General features: G+C 43.3%; 1 protein-coding gene across 3 annotated transcripts in view; it reads right to left on the minus strand.

Annotated features, from left to right (window-relative positions):
• Positions 1-19366, minus strand: part of LOC124856714 (low-density lipoprotein receptor-related protein 1-like) — a 149324-nt gene that overhangs the window by 41554 nt on the left and 88404 nt on the right. For all 3 annotated transcript variants that reach the window (XM_047347470.1, XM_047347471.1, XM_047347469.1), the window contains exons 11-27: positions 18526-18762; positions 18098-18278; positions 17022-17244; positions 15996-16185; positions 15792-15917; positions 14215-14355; positions 13878-14003; positions 13670-13786; positions 12235-12315; positions 6788-6955; positions 4989-5171; positions 4712-4909; positions 4380-4625; positions 1787-1984; positions 776-980; positions 524-688; positions 189-433 (exon numbers count right to left, since the gene is read on the minus strand). In XM_047347470.1, the coding sequence (XP_047203426.1) occupies positions 189-433; positions 524-688; positions 776-980; positions 1787-1984; positions 4380-4625; positions 4712-4909; positions 4989-5171; positions 6788-6955; positions 12235-12315; positions 13670-13786; positions 13878-14003; positions 14215-14355; positions 15792-15917; positions 15996-16185; positions 17022-17244; positions 18098-18278; positions 18526-18762 (3030 nt within the window). The remainder of the gene's footprint in view (positions 1-188; positions 434-523; positions 689-775; positions 981-1786; positions 1985-4379; positions 4626-4711; positions 4910-4988; positions 5172-6787; positions 6956-12234; positions 12316-13669; positions 13787-13877; positions 14004-14214; positions 14356-15791; positions 15918-15995; positions 16186-17021; positions 17245-18097; positions 18279-18525; positions 18763-19366) is intronic.

A 19366-nucleotide genomic window follows, 5' to 3' on the forward strand; every position in this document is an offset into this window, starting at 1 on the left:
CGGTATTGGTCGAGACAAGCCTGATCTCTGCAGTCAAAACACAACTAAACATACAAGGTTGGATGAGCTGTAAAATGCTAAGAGAAAAGCACTTTTTCAGGTAAATTATCAAGTAAATTTACAACAAATAAGTTGTAATGGTAAAAATCATTGGCCTCTAATTGACTGTGAATGTTTACACTTCATACCTTGTGGCTGTCTGGATGGATGATAGACCTGCAGGTCAAAAGGTTGTGTATTAGTTCTCTGGACAACAGTCACATTGTTCCCAGTCCACTTGTTTGCCTTGGCCAGCGTGTTGGTCCTCCAGTCCGTCCAGTAAACCTCTCCACCATACATGGTGACGGCAAATGGATGTGAGAGGTACTCGTGGCCCCTCAGAACCTCGATCAGTCCAGAACCATCATACTTTGCAGAATAAATGGCATCAGACCTATGTATGTAACAACTTTAGTTAATCTTTTCAGTAAAACTCCTGAAATAAAATGTGAAGATAAAAAGGTGTTTTTCTTATTTGTTTGACCTGGCATCAATCCACAATATACGCCGCTCCAGATAATCAACAGTGAGCCCGTTAGGCCAGCCTCCACTGCCTGTCTCCTTATGGATTGTCTTCCTGCCTTCTCCGCTCATAGATGCAGCCTCAATCCTTGGTAAGCTAGCATCCCAGTCTGTCCAGAACAGAATTCTGCAGAAAAATATTTCAACATTGCGACTTGTTGTCATTGTGCTCCATTTTATTTGCAGGTGGTAAAGAAAGCAGTGCAGCTGTTACCCATCACGGGGGTCGAGAGCAATAGCTCTAGGGTGTTCCACTTCCCCAGCCAGCAGAGTAGTCCTCATGGTGCCGTCCAACTTGGCCACTTCGATCTGATCAAGGTTGCTTTCCACCCAGTAAATATTTCCCGCTATCCAGTCCACTGCCAGACCCTCAGGTGTAGCCAATCCGTACTGGATCACTACATCAAAGCTGGTTAAAGCTGCAGAAGAGGAAGGAAAAAAGACAAAAGAACATTCGAACATCTCAACTTTTTATCAGGTCCTTCATCTGCAGCCTTTTATCAAGTTGTGAAGGCTAATCTCTTCAAGGCCCTTCTTGTATGAAGCCTAATCAAATCTTACTTCATTGCACTACTTAGTAAAACAGATAATTATCTGGGGTGCTGAAGATACTTGTTGAATTTGCACTCTTTTTAATCTTATGTGGTTAAAGGTTTCACTGACAAGAATCTGCCGATCACAGCTTTTTCACGTTGTACTGTAGCCCGCAGCACTGATCTGCTGCGCTTTAGTACTTAGAAATTATATAATTGTAATAAGACTCCAAGTATCACAAATTTTCTCCTAATGAAATGTTTAGATACCACGCTGAGGAGAAAACACACCGTCACAGTAAAAGCAAAAGAGGAAGTGACAGTACAATTACAGAGCAGCTCCTAAAAACTAAATATGTGGTGTCAGGGCTAAAGAGACACATCACAGCCTCTTTCTAACCCTTTAATTTCCCACTGCCTCCCTAATGAGAGTGATGAGTAGTTATTTGGGATGAGTCAGTATGGCATTTGGAACAATGTTAACACATGCTAACATTTTTCTGTCAAGTTTGAATTAATGAAGCTGGCTAGCACAGGATATTTTTAACACATAACTCATTCAAATGAAAAAAAGGTTTAAAAGTTTATTACAAAACATCTCGGAGCCTGTCTATTTATATATTTGATTACCAGGCACTAAGAAATACATATCTGACAAAACAATAACCACACAAAAAAACCAAAACACTTACCTCCATTTTCAGACAACTTCCCACGATAGATCTTGTCCTCCACTACGTCAGTCCAGTAAAGGGAACTCTGGTTGAGATGGAAATCCAGGGCGATGGTGTTTCTGAGGCCCGGTACCAAGACACTGAACTCCCCCTTGTTCAGATCAATGCGCCGGATTTCATGGCGGTTTGAGAAAATAATAAATGGCTTAAATGGATCTACGAAAACACAGAAAAAAAGATGGAAAGAAATCATTGGATCACAGCTGATTTTTTTGTCCCAAAATGATTGACATTGTGTTACATAATGACTTACTTGTTCTTTTTTAATGTTTTTGTGGTAAAATTATTAAAGGTCAAGCATACAAATTTTAATATCAGACAAAGACAACCACAGTAAGTAAAAACTGCAGTTTTTAAATGATAATTTCATTTAATGAAGGAAAGAAGCTCTCCAAACCCAGCTGATCATAAGCAAAAATGTAATTGCCCCCTACAATTTTGGCCCGCACTTCTTTGCAGAATTTTTATAATTCAGCCACACTGGACAGCTTTCAAGCATGGATCTCCTGTTCAAGGTGATACCAAAGCATCTCAATTTGATACAATCCCAGCTTTGATTGGGGTACTCCTAATCTTTCATGTCTTCTTTTTTTTTTTTGAGCCATTCAGAGCTGAACTTGCTGTTGTGTTCCAGAACTTTGACCTGATGCATAATCAGTGCTTGAGCTTAAGGTCGCAAGTGAAATATTCAGGCTTTTCTTCTAGAGAGCAAAATTCACGGTTTTGTCAATTACAGTAACGGTTTGAGGTTCTAAAGCAGAAAAGCAATCCCATATCATTATATTACAACGACCACAATGTCTGACTGTCTGTATGATTTTCTTTTTTGAACAGAGCATTTTCTCTGGGGAACATCTGAATATTTTTTTGAGAAATCTGAGCCAGGCCTTTTCATTTTTGGTAAACAGTGGTTCTCGGTCCAAGCCTCTTTGTTATTATTTATTCATGAAAACTGACTTTAACAGAGCCGAGAGAGATGCGACGGAACAATGGCAGCAGCACTACACACAATATCTGTGCTGGAAGTCTTCTTATACTATTCCTTTTAAAACAGTAATGGTGGATGAACTCAGTGTAGTTATCCTGGTGTTTGACAACCAAATGCCTTTTTATTCTGGTTACAAGCCATAGCCATCCATACATCAGTGACGTAAAACAAGGCGGGCTGACCTTGGTCCACCTCGTCACATCGGTCCTTTCACAAAACACATGGAGACGACAAAAAGGTGCGTTAATCCCATTTTGAAGTCTTGTGGCTAAGTGGTAGGTGGCTTGTGTTTCTGAGCTGTTCCTAAATTTCTTTACAATGGGGTATGATGTGTTGCTTAGTTGAGATCTTACTTCATATTGCTGAACAGGTTCTGCCCAAGTGATTTCTTTTGTTTTTAGTTCTGGCAGTACCTGAATGTGGCAGGTGAAACACTTTTTTTTTTTTTATAGCTTACTGATAATAAAATGTTTTTAAGGAACTGAAACCACTGAGTGTGACAAAAAGCACCAAGTGAAGCAATCTCTGAAGTTGCACAAAACTGTATGACATTAGAAGTAGTTTGTGTTAGTACAGCTTTGCCCATCTGAGACGCCGTCTGTTTTGGCCAGGCTACTGTTGTAAAAAGGATTTAAATCTTAAATAAATTTACTCTGAACAGTGGAGGAGAGCTCTGCCGTGCTGTGTATTGGAGGTGGCAGCCGTGTAACTCTTCCAATAAAAAGGGGCTATGCTGAAAGATGCTTTAATCCTGTGTAATGAAAATGGGGAGTAAATTAGACAGCAGTTATCTGGAGCTAACAGGCAGCCAGACAAGCAGCGGGATGAACGGCAGCACGCAGCTGGCTCGTCTCTACAACCTGCTGCTGAGGAACAGCAGGATAAAGTCATGTTTCTTTCTTGGCCAGTTGCTACGGGGAGATAAATACAGTAGATTCCTTTTATGTGGCTGATAAAATTCAAAGTTATTTTAGGGGACTCAAATTGACAAATTGACCTTCCAATGACTTTGATCAAATCTGTTCCAGCTTTTAATTCTTTATTACCTTTCGTAGAAAATCATTTTAATTAAAAAATTGCGGTATGTTTATGCTCTCTCAATGAACCTTCTGACCTATTATAGACTTGTGTTGAGAGCAGATAACCTCCAAGTCTCTTCCTTTTTATTACTTTGGCTTTAACTCCAAATAGTACAGAGTCCTGGCCTTAATGGATCCCCACTTTTTCCTGTAACTACTACATTTCACATGGAAACATAATGTCACACTGAGATATCCAGCCTTTAAAATGGAAACATTTACTTAGTGAATAAAAAATCCCATCGTAACATATTATTCTTTTGAACAAAACCCTCATTGGCAAAATTCTCACCACCCATGCAGTTAAGACTTTATAAGATGCATTTATTTTAAGGCTTTTCCCATAATTTTACCAGAAGTGCCAATACTTTTATTATACAGCTAATATAGGCTGAACAATATAGTTTTTCCTCACATAAACTGTTTATCCCCTCCCCCCATCCTGGCCCTCTTACCATGGTGTTCGTTCAATTGGCCCTCTCACCTGTGCTCTTGCAGTTCTCCATATCAGGCTCCAGCTCCCAACCATCGTAACACGAGCATTTAACACTGAACTTGTCCTGTTCGCAGCGCTGACTGCACTTCAGGTGTTTGGCGCAGAAGCTCTGGATCTGACACGTCTTGTTGTCAGAGCCCAGCTCCATGCCCAGTGGACATGAGCAGATCACGCCCTCACCGGGGGCCACCGTGCAGTTATGGCTGCAGTCGCCGTTGTTCATAGAGCAGAGATCTGCAAAGCAAAGGAATGAGGCCATAAAGGTCTGAAAGTTCAGTGTCGTACTTGCTGTTCTGATCCAAGCCCTGTTCTTCTCTTACCACAGAGTTTCTCATCAGAGCCATCTGGGCAGTCGTCAGTGCCATCGCAGATTTTCTCTGCAGGCAGGCAGATGGTGGAGTTGCTGGCACACAAGTGGTGGGAGAGCTTGCACACCAGCGCTTCGCAGTTTTCCTCATCTGAGTTGTCCTCACAGTCGCTGTCGCCATCACAAACCCAAGCTTTGCTGATGCAGCGAGCTGCGGAGAGAAGGCCGGGTTAGTACTAAAGAAAAACTTTACATAACTCTACTAAGCATATTTCTTCAAGTCTCCTCACCAGAGTCTCTGCAACCAAACTTCACCGCTGGATCACACATGTGCGTGACGCCTTCGCAGTTCTTCTCATCGCTCATGTCCATGCAGTCGGTGTCTCCATCGCAGCGCCAACGCAGCGGGATGCATAGGCCGTCCATCCGACACTGAAACTCATCAATGTGACAACCACCAGGAGGACGTGTGGCTGCGGAGGAACAAAAATGTTATTTTCAGTCACGAGCACAGATAAAGTCCAAAATCATAAGGCAGAAAAGTACCAAGAAGGGCAGCTTTAACAGAGCAGACTTCAGGACATGTTTTAGTCATTACACCAGCTGACATTGAATCATTTTATTCTGCTATTGCTTTGAAAAGAAGCTCAATTACCATCATAAAATATAATGTATATGAATGATGCATCAGGCTAATTTAAGAGGGGAGTGAATTCTGGAAATAAAAGTGTAAATGAATAAAAACAGAGGTAAGATTCAACCAACTTCCCATGACTATAACAGCCATCTGTAACAAGAGACTTGGGCATGTTAAGCACACAATATAACTTTAAAGGCCCTTTAAGAGCACCACCTTTCATGTGTAAGATGGCATCATTAGACATAGTGCTATCAAGTGTTTTTTTGTTGTTTACCCACTTCAAGATTAAAGAGGAAAGCGGAGAAAAGAAGGTGGGAAAAAGTCAAAATGCTTTTTCAAGAAAGGTTATTTCAAGAAAAATATTTTGAAATATCAAGAAAAAAGATGAAATGTCGTGAAAAAAATCTAAATGACAAGAAAAACTGAATAAAGTCAGTTGAAGAGAACAAAAATACGATGAGCCTGTACCAATCGAACCAAATTTTAAGCTTAATCGGATCAGACTTGTGACTGCCCAGTCTGAAACTGAAAAATCCTATCTTTATTCCACTCAGTGAACAGGGCATACCTTACACTATCATGATGTGGTAAAAAAAAGTCTTTGGTGTGGAAGTCTCAAAGTTAGCAATATTCAGTATCAGTCAGATCAGTCAGGTGTTTAAACATAAAATCAGAGGAAGCAAGAATATAAAGACAATTTAAACAGAAAACTATGTTCTGACATGTGAAGACACGCCTGTAGCTCCTTCAGGCTACAAGAGAACGAGAGAGTGAAACTTTCAGCAAATAACAGGAAGGCTGAATGTGTTAATGTAAAAGTTGTTATATTTTATTCTTTTGAGCTTTTAATCTGTCATGAAATATGATAAAAATGAAAATGTTCCTGGCATTTGGAAATCTCTGCCTAAAGGTTAAAGTCTATATTCTCCAGGTATAACAGAGAGGGATGTTTTAGTAATGACAGCCGTGCTAACCATGCTAACTGCTAATATGAGATGCAAAAAACTGTGGAAAATGTCAAGTGTCAAATATTTTTGTCTTTTTTTCAAATAGTAAAACCTTTTTTAAAGGTTAAACTGCTGTCTCACATGTGTGTTGATGCCTCCTTTTCTCAGCTCAAGGTTTTATAGAAACTAGAGATCATTGGTCAACCCTGATTAGTTATTAACACACTTTATTAAAAGTAATTTCCAAAATATTTCCAATGTTTAACACATAACTGATCCTTGATTTTCATCTGACATGTTTTATGGTCTACTATTAAAGCAGATCCGGTCATGGTTGAATGCTCTTTCAAGACCATACCAGCTAGAATGTTACATTACAAAGACAACTGACTTGGCTAAATTGCAGAGTAGCACATCGGTGTGCTGCAAGAACAAGATCATCCTTTGTAGCTCTCTTTAAAGCAAGGGAACCACGAGCAAATGAGCAGATAGAGACACAGACCCGTGTTGGTGCAGTTTGCATGGGTCTCGTCGCTGTAGTCCCCACAGTCATTATCTCCATCACAGGTCCAGTAATCTGGGATGCAGCGGCCGCTGTTACACTTGAACTGGGCGCTGGAGCAGGAATGCCGACACCCAGCTTCATCGCTGTTGTCCCCGCAGTCATTATCTGGAAAACAAATACAGCAACAGCAACAACTCACTTCTACATCCAAGGGGCAACAAATACAACAGACCATTTCAAATACATAAGTGCAAACAAATAATATGAATATGAAAGATGAGAGTTTAAATGATGACAGAAACTGCATAGATCAGAACAGGCACCGTGCACAGCGATGACAGATTGAGCTCCGCAGAATAAAAACAGCTTTTTTATGGAGGTAAATTTGTCTCAATATTATTCAATCAAACTGAAAACTAATCTCAATCAAAAAACAAAACTAATCTCAATCAAAAAAGTAAATTGTGGTCAAAACCTTTGGAATATTCATTAAAAAAAAACTAATCTCAATCAGACCTGTCCAGGGTGTACCCCGTCTCTCGCCCATAGACTGCTGCAGATAGGCACTAGCTTCCCCGCGACCCACTATGGAATAAGCTGTAGAAAATGACTGACTGACTGACTAATCTCAATCAAAAAATATTAAGTTGTGATAAAAACTTTCAGTTGTAACAATTTTTTTTTAAATGTAATATTTTATTTTGGGGAGAAAAAAAATAGTTTGAAAAAACTTTATTTGATTAAAATGAGTCATTTTTTCTCACGAAGAGAAAAAAGTTATTTGCAAAACATAAACTTTTATTTGATCATGTCAAAAATCTTTGGTTACGAGTCTCGCTCCTTTGGTTTTGACACTCTCTGTTTTTGGTTGAACTCAACGAATTTTGAGTTCTGGAAACATGAACATCCTGGGCGGGGCCTAAAGACGAACGCTGTAAGACGTTTCCCTATTGGTTAGCGCTGACTAAAGCAGCAGACTCTGATCCCCCCACCTCTGAACTTCTGCTCGAACTGCAGGGCTTGCAGAGTCGCTTCAGTGAGGAGACATCAACTGTACAGAAGAAAACTGCGGTTAAGTGAACCGACAGTCAGAAATACGTGGTCCCGCCCGACGACACCAGCTCTCTCTTAAAGATTAGCGTCACGCATACAAGGTGCATTATGGTAATGGAGCAGAAAGGACCCCGATCCTGGCAACGGTTGAGAAAATAAGAGGAAAACAGAAAAGGAACCTACAGAACATTTATATTAATTAAATTTTTACAACTTTCACATTCATGTTTTATGTAAAATAATAAATATTTAATATTTTACTGTACAGTTTTGGAGAAATACACAACTTAATGTACCTCAAAATGCTTAACCAGTATATGCTTTTGCCTAACTTTGAGGAATTTATTTATCCAAAACCATGAGAGGTGACAACGCAATCTATTCAGATTTTATTAGAGGGTTATCTATATTATAACCAGAATTAGTATTTCATAATTTTACTGTAAAGATTTGGAGAAATACACATTTTAATCAAAAAACGTTTTTTCAAACAATTGTTTTACTCGTACTCGTACTTGTTGTCTTCCGCTTATCCGGGACCGGGTCGCGGGGGCCGCAGACTCAGCAGAGACGCCCAGACGTCCCTCTCTCCAGACACCTCCTCCAGTTCCTCCGGGGGGAGCCCAAGGCGTTCCCAGGCCTGCAGAGAGACATAGTCCCTCCAGCGTGTCCTGGGCCGTCCCCTGGGCCTCCTCCCGGTGGGAGGTGCCTGGAACACCTCCCGAGGAAGGCGTCCAGGAGGCATCCGGTATAGATGCCCGAGCCACCTCAACTGGCTCCTCTCGATGTGGAGGAGCAGCGGCTCTACTCCGAGCCCCTCCCGGATGGCCGAGCTCCTCACCCTATCTCTAAGGGAGTGCCCGGCCACCCTACGGAGGAAGCTCATTTCAGCCGCTTGTATCCGGGATCTCGTTCTTTCAGTCATGACCCAAAGTTCATGGCCATAGGTGAGGGTAGGAACGTAGACCGACCGGTAAATTGAGAGCTTTGCTTTTCGGCTCAGCTCTCTCTTCACCACAATGGACCGGCACAGCGCCCCCATTACTGTGGCAGCCGCACCGATCCGTCTGTCGATCTCCCGCTCCATTCTTCCCTCACTCGTGAACAAGACCCCGAGATACTTAAACTCCTCCACTTGAGGCAGGAACTCCCCTCCAACCTGAAGAGGACAAGCCACCCTTTTCCGGTCGAGTACCATGGCCTCGGACTTGGAGGAGCTGATCCTCATCCCAGCCGCTTCACACTCGGCTGCGAACCGCCACAGCGCATGCTGTAGGTCTTGGCTAGAGGGGGCCAGCAGGACCACGTCATCTGCAAAAAGAAGAGACGAAATCCACTGATCCCCAAACCAGACCCCCTCCGGCCCTTGGCTGCATCTAGAAATCCTGTCCATAAAAGTTATGAACAGGACCAGTGACAAAGGGCAGCCCTGACGGAGTCCAACATGCACCGGGAACAGGTCCGACTTAGTGCCAGCAATGCGGACCAAACTCCTGCTCCGCTCGTACAGGGACCGGATGGCCCCTAATAAAGGGCCCCCGATTCCATACTCCTGGAGCACCCCCCACAGGGCATCACGAGGGACACAGTCGAATGCCTTCTCCAGGTCCACAAAACACATGTGAACCGGTTGGGCAAACTCCCATGAACCCTCGAGCACCCTGTAGAGGGTATAGAGCTGGTCCAGTGTCCCACGGCCGGGACGAAAACCACACTGCTCCTCCTGAAGCCGAGGTTCGACTATCGGTCGGACTCTCCTCTCCAATACCCTGGCGTAGGCCTTACTAGGGAGGCTGAGGAGTGTGATCCCCCTGTAGTTGGAACACACCCTCCGGTCACCCTTCTTATGAAGGGGGACCACCACCCCAGTGTGCCAGTCCAGAGGCACTGTCCCCGACCGCCACGCAATGTTGAAGAGGCGTGTCAACCATGACAGCCCTACAACATCCAGAGACTTGAGGTACTCAGGGCGGATCTCATCCACCCCCAAAGCCTTGCCACCGCGGAGCTTTTTAACTACCTCGGTGACTTCAGCCTGGGTGATGAAAGAGTCCAACCCCGAGTCCCCAGCCTCTGTTTCCACCACGGAATGCGTGATGGCAGGATTGAGGAGATCCTCGAAGTACTCCTTCCACTGCCCGATAATGTCCTCAGTCGAGGTCAGCAGTCTCCCACCCCCACTATAAACAGTGTTGGCGAAGCACTGCTTCCCCGTCCTCAGGTGCCGGATGGTTTGCCAGAATCGCTTCGAGGCCAACCGGTAGTCCTTCTCCATGGCCTCACTGAACTCCTCCCAGGCCCGAGTTTTTGCCTCTGCCACCGCCCGGCCCGCAGCACGCTTGGCCTCACGGTACCCGTCATCCGCCTCAGGAGTCCCACAAGCCAACCACAGCCGATAGGACTCCTTCTTCAGCTTGACAGCATCCCTTACTGCCGGTGTCCACCACCGGGTTCTGGGATTGCCGCTGCGACAGGCACAGCAGACCTTACAGCCGCAGCTACGGGCAGCAGCATCGACAATAGATGCGGAGAACATGGTCCACTCGGACTCTATGTCTCCAACATCCCCCGGGATCTGGTCGAAGCTCTCCCGGAGGTGGGAGTTGAATACATCCCTAGCCAAGGGCTCCGCCAGGCATTCCCAGCAGACCCTCACTATGCGCTTGGGCGTGCCAAGTCTGTCCGGCTTTCTCCTCTTCCAGCGGATCCAACTCACCACCAGGTGGTGATCAGTGGACAGCTCAGCCCCTTCCGTGACTAACACAGAAGTCCAATAACAAAACACCACTCAGATTCAGATCGGGGAGGCCATTCCTCCCGATCACGCCTCTCCAAGTGTCACTGTCGTTCTCCACGTGGGCGTTGAAGTCCCCCAGCAGAATAATGGAGTCCCCAGGAGGGGCACTATCCAGCACCCCCGACAGGGACGCCAAGAAGGCCGGGTACTCTGCACTACCACTCGGCCCGTAGGCTGAAATGATAGTCAGAGACCTCTCCTCAACCCGAAGGCGCAGGGATACGACCCTCTCATCCACTGGGGTAAACCCCAACACGAGACGGCTGAGCTGGGGGGCAACAAGAAAACCCACACCAGCCTGCTGCCTCTCCCCGTGGGCCACTCCAGAGTAGAAGAGAGTCCAACCCCTCTCAAGGAGATGGGTTCCAGAACCCACGCTGTGCGTGGAGGCGAGCCCGACTATTTCTAGTCAATATCTCTCGACCTTCCGCACAAGCTCAGGCTCCTTCCCCCCCAGCGAGGTGAAATTCCACGTCCCTAGAGCCAGCCTAAGCATCCGGGGATCGGGCCGCTGAGGTCTCCACCTTCGTCCGCCACCCAATCCTCTTTGCACCGGTCCCTCACGGTTCCCCCTGCAGGTGGTGGGCCCACTGGGGGATGGCCTCGCGTCTCTCGTTCGGGCTTGGCCCGGCCGGGTCCCGCGAGGAGCAACCCGGCCACCAGGCGCTCTCCGACGAGTCCCGACCCCAGGCCCGGCTCCAGGGTGGGACCCCGGCTCCGCTGTACCGGGCTACGTCACGTGCCTCAATATTTTGGTCCTCATGAGGGATTCTTGAACCACTCTTTGTCTGACCCATCACCTAGAGCCTGTTTGCCATGGGAGACCCTATCAGAGGCATTTAGGCCCCAGACAACATAGCCTCTAGGATCATTTGAGCACTCAAACCCCTCCACCACGTTAAGGTGGCGGTTCAATTTTTTTTTTCTCCCCAAAATAAAATATTCCATTAAAAAAAAGAATTGTTACAACTCTGAAAGTTTTGATCACAACTTAATATTTTTTGATTGAGATTAGTTTTTTTTGATTGAATAATATTGAGACAAATTTATCTCCATACTTTTTAAGTTACTCAAATTTAAAGCTTTATAAAAAAAAACACTTGGCAATTATTTACAACTGATGCGCACAAATTTGATACTCTCATTGATCAAATTTGTGTGCAGCACATCAGCAAAGAGGCAGCAGTTTAGGTTTCTGTTGGGTTCACAAACACCTCACAAACACCTCAGCTTGAGGCTTAATGTCAGTTAGAAAAGCATCCCTGACTGTCTCTAAGCCTTTACTGGTCAGTAACAATAGCATCATCACTGTTGTGGTGCATTCTGATCTATGCACTAACCGGTCAGCTTTGGACAATTCAACTCATCAGAGCCGTCGTCACAATCCTTTTCTGAAAGACAGAACCAAGGGAAGACAGCACAGTGGGCGAACAGCACGACACAGGAAAACCAAAACACACAAACGTACAAAATGCACAAGATGACATAAAGCACAAGAAATGAAGGCCTGGTGATGAAACAGGCACAGCAAACTGTGACAAAAAGCAACTATGGAGCTGCTACAGAACAAACACAACAATGAATAGACACTAACCATTATCGCAGCGCCAGTTGATGTTGATGCAGCGCCCGTTGTTGCAGGTAAATTGTGTGAGGGGGAAACAGGTGGGGTAGGCTGCAAAAACAGAAACAGTTCAGAGATTATGCTTATTAATGATCCATTTTCACATGTTAAACAGCGTTTACAATCATCTACAGTGACTTGCAATAGTATTCATGCCCCCTGACACATGTTGTTATGTTACAACCACAAACCTCAATGTATTTTATAGGTATTTTATGTGATAAACGCAAAGTAGTTCATAATTGTGAAGCTAAAGGAAAATTACTTTCTTTTTTTACAAACATCTGGAGTCTAATCTAATCTATGAAGTGTGGGGTGCGTATGTATTCGGCTCCCCTGAGTCAATACGTTGTAGAACCATCTTTTGCTGCAATTACAGCAGTCTTTTTGAGGTGTGTCTTTAACAGCTTTGCACATCTGGATCCATTCTTTCTTTGTAAAATCATCAAGCTCAGTCAGATTGATCGAGAAAATGTATGAACAAATATTTTCAAGTCTTTCCACAGATTCTAAATTAAATTTAAAACTGGACTTCGACTGGCCATTCTAACATATGAATATGTTTTCATCTAAACCACTAAATTGGAGTTCTGGCTGTATGTTTAGAGTTGTTGTCCTGCTGGAAGGAGAACTTCTTTTGCAGCCTCTAACAGGTTTTCCTTCACGATTGCAACTCTGTCCAGCTTCCTTCTAACTACAGAAAAAAGCAGCCCCACAGTATGATTCTGCCACCCCCATGTTTCACAGTAGGGAATGGTGTGTCCACTATGACCTGCAGCATTACTTTTCCTCAAGTATGCCAAATTTTAATTTTGGTTTCATCTGATCAGAGAACCTTCTTCTATATGACCTCTACATAGCGCAAGGCAAATTGCATATCTTCCCAATACCTACCATGGGCCTTGTGGCTGCCTCTCTGATTAATGCTCTTCTTGCCCACCCAGTCAGTTTAGATGAATGATCGTGTCTTGGTGGGTTTACAGATGTGCCATCCTCTTTCTACTTTCAGATGATGGATGTTGAAGATGTTTAAAGGTTGGGACATTGTTTTATAACCTAAGCTTGCTTTAACCTTAACCACAATATTAGCCTTGACCTGTCTGCTGTGTTCCTTGATGTTCATGATGCTGTTTGTTCATTGATGTTCTCTAACAAACCTCTGAGGCCTTCACATGACAGCTGGATTTATACCGAGATTAAAACACACTCAGGGGGACTCAATTTACTGATGAAGTGACTTCTGAAGGAAATTGGTTACACTGGATTTTACTTATGATACCTTGTATAAAATGTTGAAAACATTTATGATGAAGTTTGTCGTTGTGATGAGGCAAAATGCTGAAAGGTTCAAGGGGTATGGATGCCCCTGCAAGGCAATGTATATAAGGCGAACAAGTCAACCAACCACACGATGCAGGTTCATCTGACCGATCGCCACAGTCATCATCCAGGTCACACGTCCAGGAAACAGGAATGCAGCGCCCACTGGTGCAGGAGAACTGGTTGGGCGGGCAGGTCCGAGCTAAAACACAGAGAGACAGAACTTATGTCCAGTGTAGTGAAAAAGGAAGAAAAAAATGTTTGCAGTTATGTTGCAAAGCGTGTTGGTGCACCTGAGCAGGTGGTGTTGGATTCGTCCTCGTCGTTGCCGCAGTCGTTGTCCCCGTCACACAGCCAGCGTAAAGGGATGCACCGGTTGTTCTTGCACTTAAATCTGTCAGCAGGGCAAGTGTGCTGGTCTGGAGAGAACAAATTAAATAAAAGAGATTACATTTTAAAGAGGTTGTTTAGTCTGCAATGAAAACATGCCTGCACTTAGACCACATAGAAACAGACATTTTCCAGATCCACAGTCATTGCTTTATTCCTCCGTGCATCACAACACACATCATGCACCGATTTGATTCTAAATCTGCCTTGTGCATTAGGACCTGATGTGTTTGGACTCACGGCACAACTCTGGAGTCTCATCGCTGCTGTCCAGACAGTCGTTGTCCCCGTCACACTTCCAGCGCTCCTGGATGCAGCGGTTGTTCTTACAAGCAAACTCCCCTGGCTGGCACTGAGGTGGGGGGATGTAAGACGGATTGGCTGAGAAAAAAGGAGAGAATAGAAGTCAAACATTACAAGGGCACAGTTTTGCATCCTTTCCATTAAAAGAAGAGTGAAAATATTTTGAGGAAAAGCTAATCAGTGTAAATATCTGAAACCCATTTGTCAAAGTCGCCACAAACTGAGCTGTAATTGCAAATAAATCATCATACAGACCATTGAGAACTTTGAGACTACTGAAGTTACTATGTTCGGATTCCTTTACAAAGAGTATCATATTTCATTTTTTCAAAGCGCTTTTCAGCCTCTCACACAATCACAGAGCTTAATTTTTGTATCTATATCGCAGAAAAAACATCTACACGTCCCTGCTAAAATGTCAGATTATAGTGCTTTAAAAGATGATACAATGATAAATCATTTCAACAAATCTTTTAGGGACAAAAGTAGAAAGTGAAAAACTACAACAATGTGGTTGCAGTGTGTACAAACACTCTTATAAATAGGGATGTGGTTGTGTTCAGAATTACCCACCTTTTTAAAAACATGTTAAATCAGATTGCAATCAGTACACATCTACCATAACTTTATTGACCTCAAATGAAGTTCAGCTGTTATCATAGGTTTTTTCTTGTCATTTTCTTCACCGCATCGTCTAGCAGAAACCATGGACCGCATCAAGGTTCCAAAGCATTACAGGGCAGTGGTGGTGTTACAGATGGGCCATATGGATGGTTGTTCAGGGTGGCATTAGAAAGGGGGGTGCAAAAACACAAGCTAAAAGGTATGACATATCTGTCAGTTGCACTTACAAAAGTTTTCCAGATTTTTTTATTGTTTCCTGCAACTTGCTTGGTTGGGGCAAAGGTTAGTCAAGGTGTAGGGAATTAGGGAACTGCCCCAAATATCATTCAATGTTGGCAAAAAAAAAACTTTAGGCTTCTGATTGAAAGCTGAACATGAACTTCATCTTTCAGCACAATAACTACCATAAGAATAAATGCAGATCAACAAAAGAACTGCTTCACCACACGAAGATTACGATTTTGGTCCAGCCAGAACCCAGACCTGAACCCAATGATCTGGAAAAGACTGTGCACAGGAGATGAAGCAGATTTGAAGCACTTTGTCAAAGAAGGGTGGGCAATTGTTGCCACATTAGGAAGTACCTTGCTGATCCACTTTGATTTGAAAAGACTAAGTAATCTATTAAAACCAAAACAAAGTTTTTTGTGGCCTTTATTTTTTCTGAAAGTAGGCAGACAGGAAATGGGGGCAGAGAGAAGACATCTGCAAATGTTTCCGGCTCCTGGACTCAAACCTGGGACGACCGCGCTGGGGACTGAAGCCTCTATATATGGGTCGTGCGCTTAACCAGTGCCATGCCCAAACAAAGTTTTTTAATCAAACATGTGCATTTATGTATCCACATTATTTTCTTGTTGTTATTTTTCTCCCATAAATTACCACTGTACCTTTGCAACTGATGTTGTCAGCCGGGTCCAGTATTTGGTCTTCTGCACAAGCGCATTGTCTGCCCCCTGGTATGGTCAGACACAGACTGCTACAGCCTCCGTTGTGCACACGACATATATTAGTACCTGCAGATTAGAGGATATAAATAAGTAGCGATTCAACACTTTGAACTTCACATTTCATGTCACATCTTGCCCACCAACCTTGCTGCTGCTGAGCGTCGTACATCCGGATCTCAAAGATGGGCGGGCGCTCGTTGCGAAGCAGAGTGGTGGTGCCAGTGGTGGTGTCCAGTTTGTAAATGCTCCCGCTTCGGTACTCATTCCAAAACAAGAAGTGTTTATAGTGGCAAAGACCGAAGGCGTGGTTCAGCTCTTGACCTTCGTACACTGTCTGATGGCAGGAAAGTAACCAGATGGGAAAGTTTAGTGGTGGTTTATACAGTAATCTCTTTTACAGAAAGAACATATTTGTTTTATCATCATAATGCCTATTGAAAAAAGATGATGACTTAAGCTTACACTGTTTCTTATCTGGCCATGTATTATTGGTGCACCTAATAATGCATTTGATTTAGTTTTAAACATGACTAATTTGGGTTTCTTATGTCAAGTCCTGTTGTGCCTATGAAATTGTATGGGGTTTCAATACTCAGATGAAGTGTGTAAAATGCATAGTGATGTTAGAGGGTATGTCTCTTTTTTGGCATGACAAGACCTTTTTTTGTTGTTTCTTTTGTAAACATAAAGATTGTCCGACCATCTCGTAATGAAAGCTCAAAGTTTTATTTACAATCTTATTGTCCACAAGTGGTAAAATAACTGAATTAGTCAAATTAATCAAAAAGAAGGTCGGGCTGCCATCAGTTGGAGCCACTTCAAACATTCTTCTGTTGAAGCGGCTCTGTCTATCAGTCTGTGTTAAAGTAGTGTCTTGCATAATCCAGCTGGCAGCTGTTTTAGGCTCTAAACAAGTATTCACACCTCACCCCAAAAAAACATTGGACTTCCTTTTTGCAAAAATAATCATTCTATTTTTAGTTTCCGAAATATTTCTTTTAAATGTATTAAACTTTGACAAACAAAAGCTACAAAACACTTCAAAGCAATAAGTTTACTGAACATTTCAGATTATTTCAGTTCTTTTGTTAGTTGATCTCTGGACAGAATCCTAGTTCTGATTTGACTGAGAGTTTCTGTAAAAACATTCTGATGATGAAGAGGTTGGACCTTTCGCCCGGAGCTGTTGAGGTAGACCATCTCGATCCGGTCGTAGTAGGCATCCACCCAGTACAGGATGCCCTGCGGGATGTCCAAGCTGAGACCATTGGGCCACAGCACTGTTTTGCTGGTCAGGAAGACATTTCTGTTGGAGCCGTCCATCCAAGCCCGCTCAATTTTGCCTCTCTTGCTCTCTTTGGGGTCCTCTTCCCAATCTGTCCAATACATCCACCTGAAGCACACAGCAGTCACTGTCACTCGTGGATTTATTGATTATAACACAATATTTGCCTGGTGTTAAATATATTTAGAGCTTTAGTAAATCTTCAAAGCATACGGTGAGGATTACATTCTCTGGCAAAAAAAAAATAATAATAAAAAATATCTTATCATTAATTGAGGATTTGTCAATCAAATCACTGATGTACAAATAAAGCTCTGTCACAAGCTCCCAGCAGTCTGAAAACACCTTAGCTCATGGGAATATGGCAGATATAGCCATTAACATTTCATTTTTCTTTCTTCAACCTGTCCCCTCCTCATCCGTTCCTTTCACCAAGCGTCCCTCCACCCTCCCTCTTTCTGAGCCTGATGGATTACGTGCATTAGTGTTAGCGAGGGCCTTTCTCCTGGGAGGTGCGCGGACACACATCATGCTGTCACTACAAATCCAAACAATGTGTTAACAAACATGTGATTATAAAAAGACAGCCGAGAACTTCTTATCAACAAGACACATCCATGCACACCAAGATTAGGTGCTGTTTGAACCTGCAAAAGATAGATATGGCTGCATGTGGATCATCTGCTGGAGAAAATCTATCAGTGATTATCAAAGGGGGCATCAAAATTCATCATAATGACAGCCAAAAACACAGACTGAACACATGATAAATGCCTCTCTGTGGGATATAATTAAGAGATAAACACCAACATGAATAAAATAAATCTTTTTTGTAAAAGGAGCATTAGATTTTTCACTTGATCCAAACAGATAAAACAACTGCAGCTCTGGATTAAAGCGGAACAAGAAACATCGAACTCTCTCCCACCAACCTCATCTCTCCCTGTCTGTGCATCCTTACCCGTTAAGAGGATCCACCACAATGGCACGAGGATGAGTCATTTTCCCCTCGATGAGGGTTTTGCGGGTCTGGGAAGCCTTTTCCAGTCGAGCTACGCTGATCGTCTTCTTTGGCCCGTCATCTGTCCAGTACAAGTTGTTGGCTATCCAGTCCACAGCAATACCCTCGACTGTGTGGATCCCTGAAGCAAACATTAAGGCAAAATGCTGAATTGCTGTTACTTGTCTATTTTTGTAAATTGCTGCAGCAGCAAAAAGCGTGCAATCCTAAAAGACCAACAATGTTAGCAAGATACAGTTAACCTAAAACTGGTGAAAATTTCACCAGTAGAGCTACCCATTTAATTTAAATATTTTTCCTCTATATGCATCCTAAAATCTTGCGGACATATAATTTAGCCTTACCTAAGTTGTCTGTTGTGACTTTACCTTCTTTCAGAATTGTATCCCTCTCTGTTCCATCGATCTTCTGTCGCCCAATGATGTAGCTCGTGGCGTCGGCAAAGTAAATGAACTCGCTCGCAGCATGAAAGTCAAGAGCTCTGGGGTTCATCAGGTTCTCGATCGGGATCATGTACTCATCTTGTACCTTGGCGTTCATATCCATGCCCCTGATGACACCTGGACGGCCCTTACCGTAGAACAGGAACAGTTCGTGCTCAGGCTCTGCAGCAAAACGAGACAAAGCAGGGCTTAAAACTTCAACTATTCTTTATTTGACACCAAATCAAAACATTAATAGCTGAGTCAGTCGCTTCAAATCATATATTTACTAAAAGAGCTGAGATATGCAGCTGTACCAAATTGGAAAGACAACAGGTTGCCCTTGATTAAATCAATTTGCCGCTTTAGGAGTAGGCAGATGAATAATGCTGTTAACGGTGCATGAAATAGTAAAACACGTTTACAATTAGCTGAATAAGGCCAAGAGCTCAAAGTGGAAATTAGATTCGCTTAATGACTTAATAATTTCTTTCTTTCAACCTTCCTCAAAGCTCAAGGTTCTTTGTTTTGTGTTAACAAAGCAGAGAATCCGCGGATCCAGAGTTTGTATTTGCTTCTGTGCTAAAGGCCTATGGAGGTATTTGCACATGCTAAAATATCACAAATCCTTTCAGCCCCCTGAGATAAGTTCTCCATTGAGCAGCATTACAATTGTATAACACTATATCCAGTTAAAAAACAAAGAAACATCACAGCCCTGTTGATGTGAGACATTAAAAGAAATTACATTTTTGTGTCTTTTGAACTATATCTGTGTTCATTTGAG

The sequence above is a fragment of the Girardinichthys multiradiatus genome, chromosome 20 (assembly GCF_021462225.1).
Source record: "Girardinichthys multiradiatus isolate DD_20200921_A chromosome 20, DD_fGirMul_XY1, whole genome shotgun sequence".
NCBI lineage: Eukaryota > Metazoa > Chordata > Actinopteri > Cyprinodontiformes > Goodeidae > Girardinichthys > Girardinichthys multiradiatus.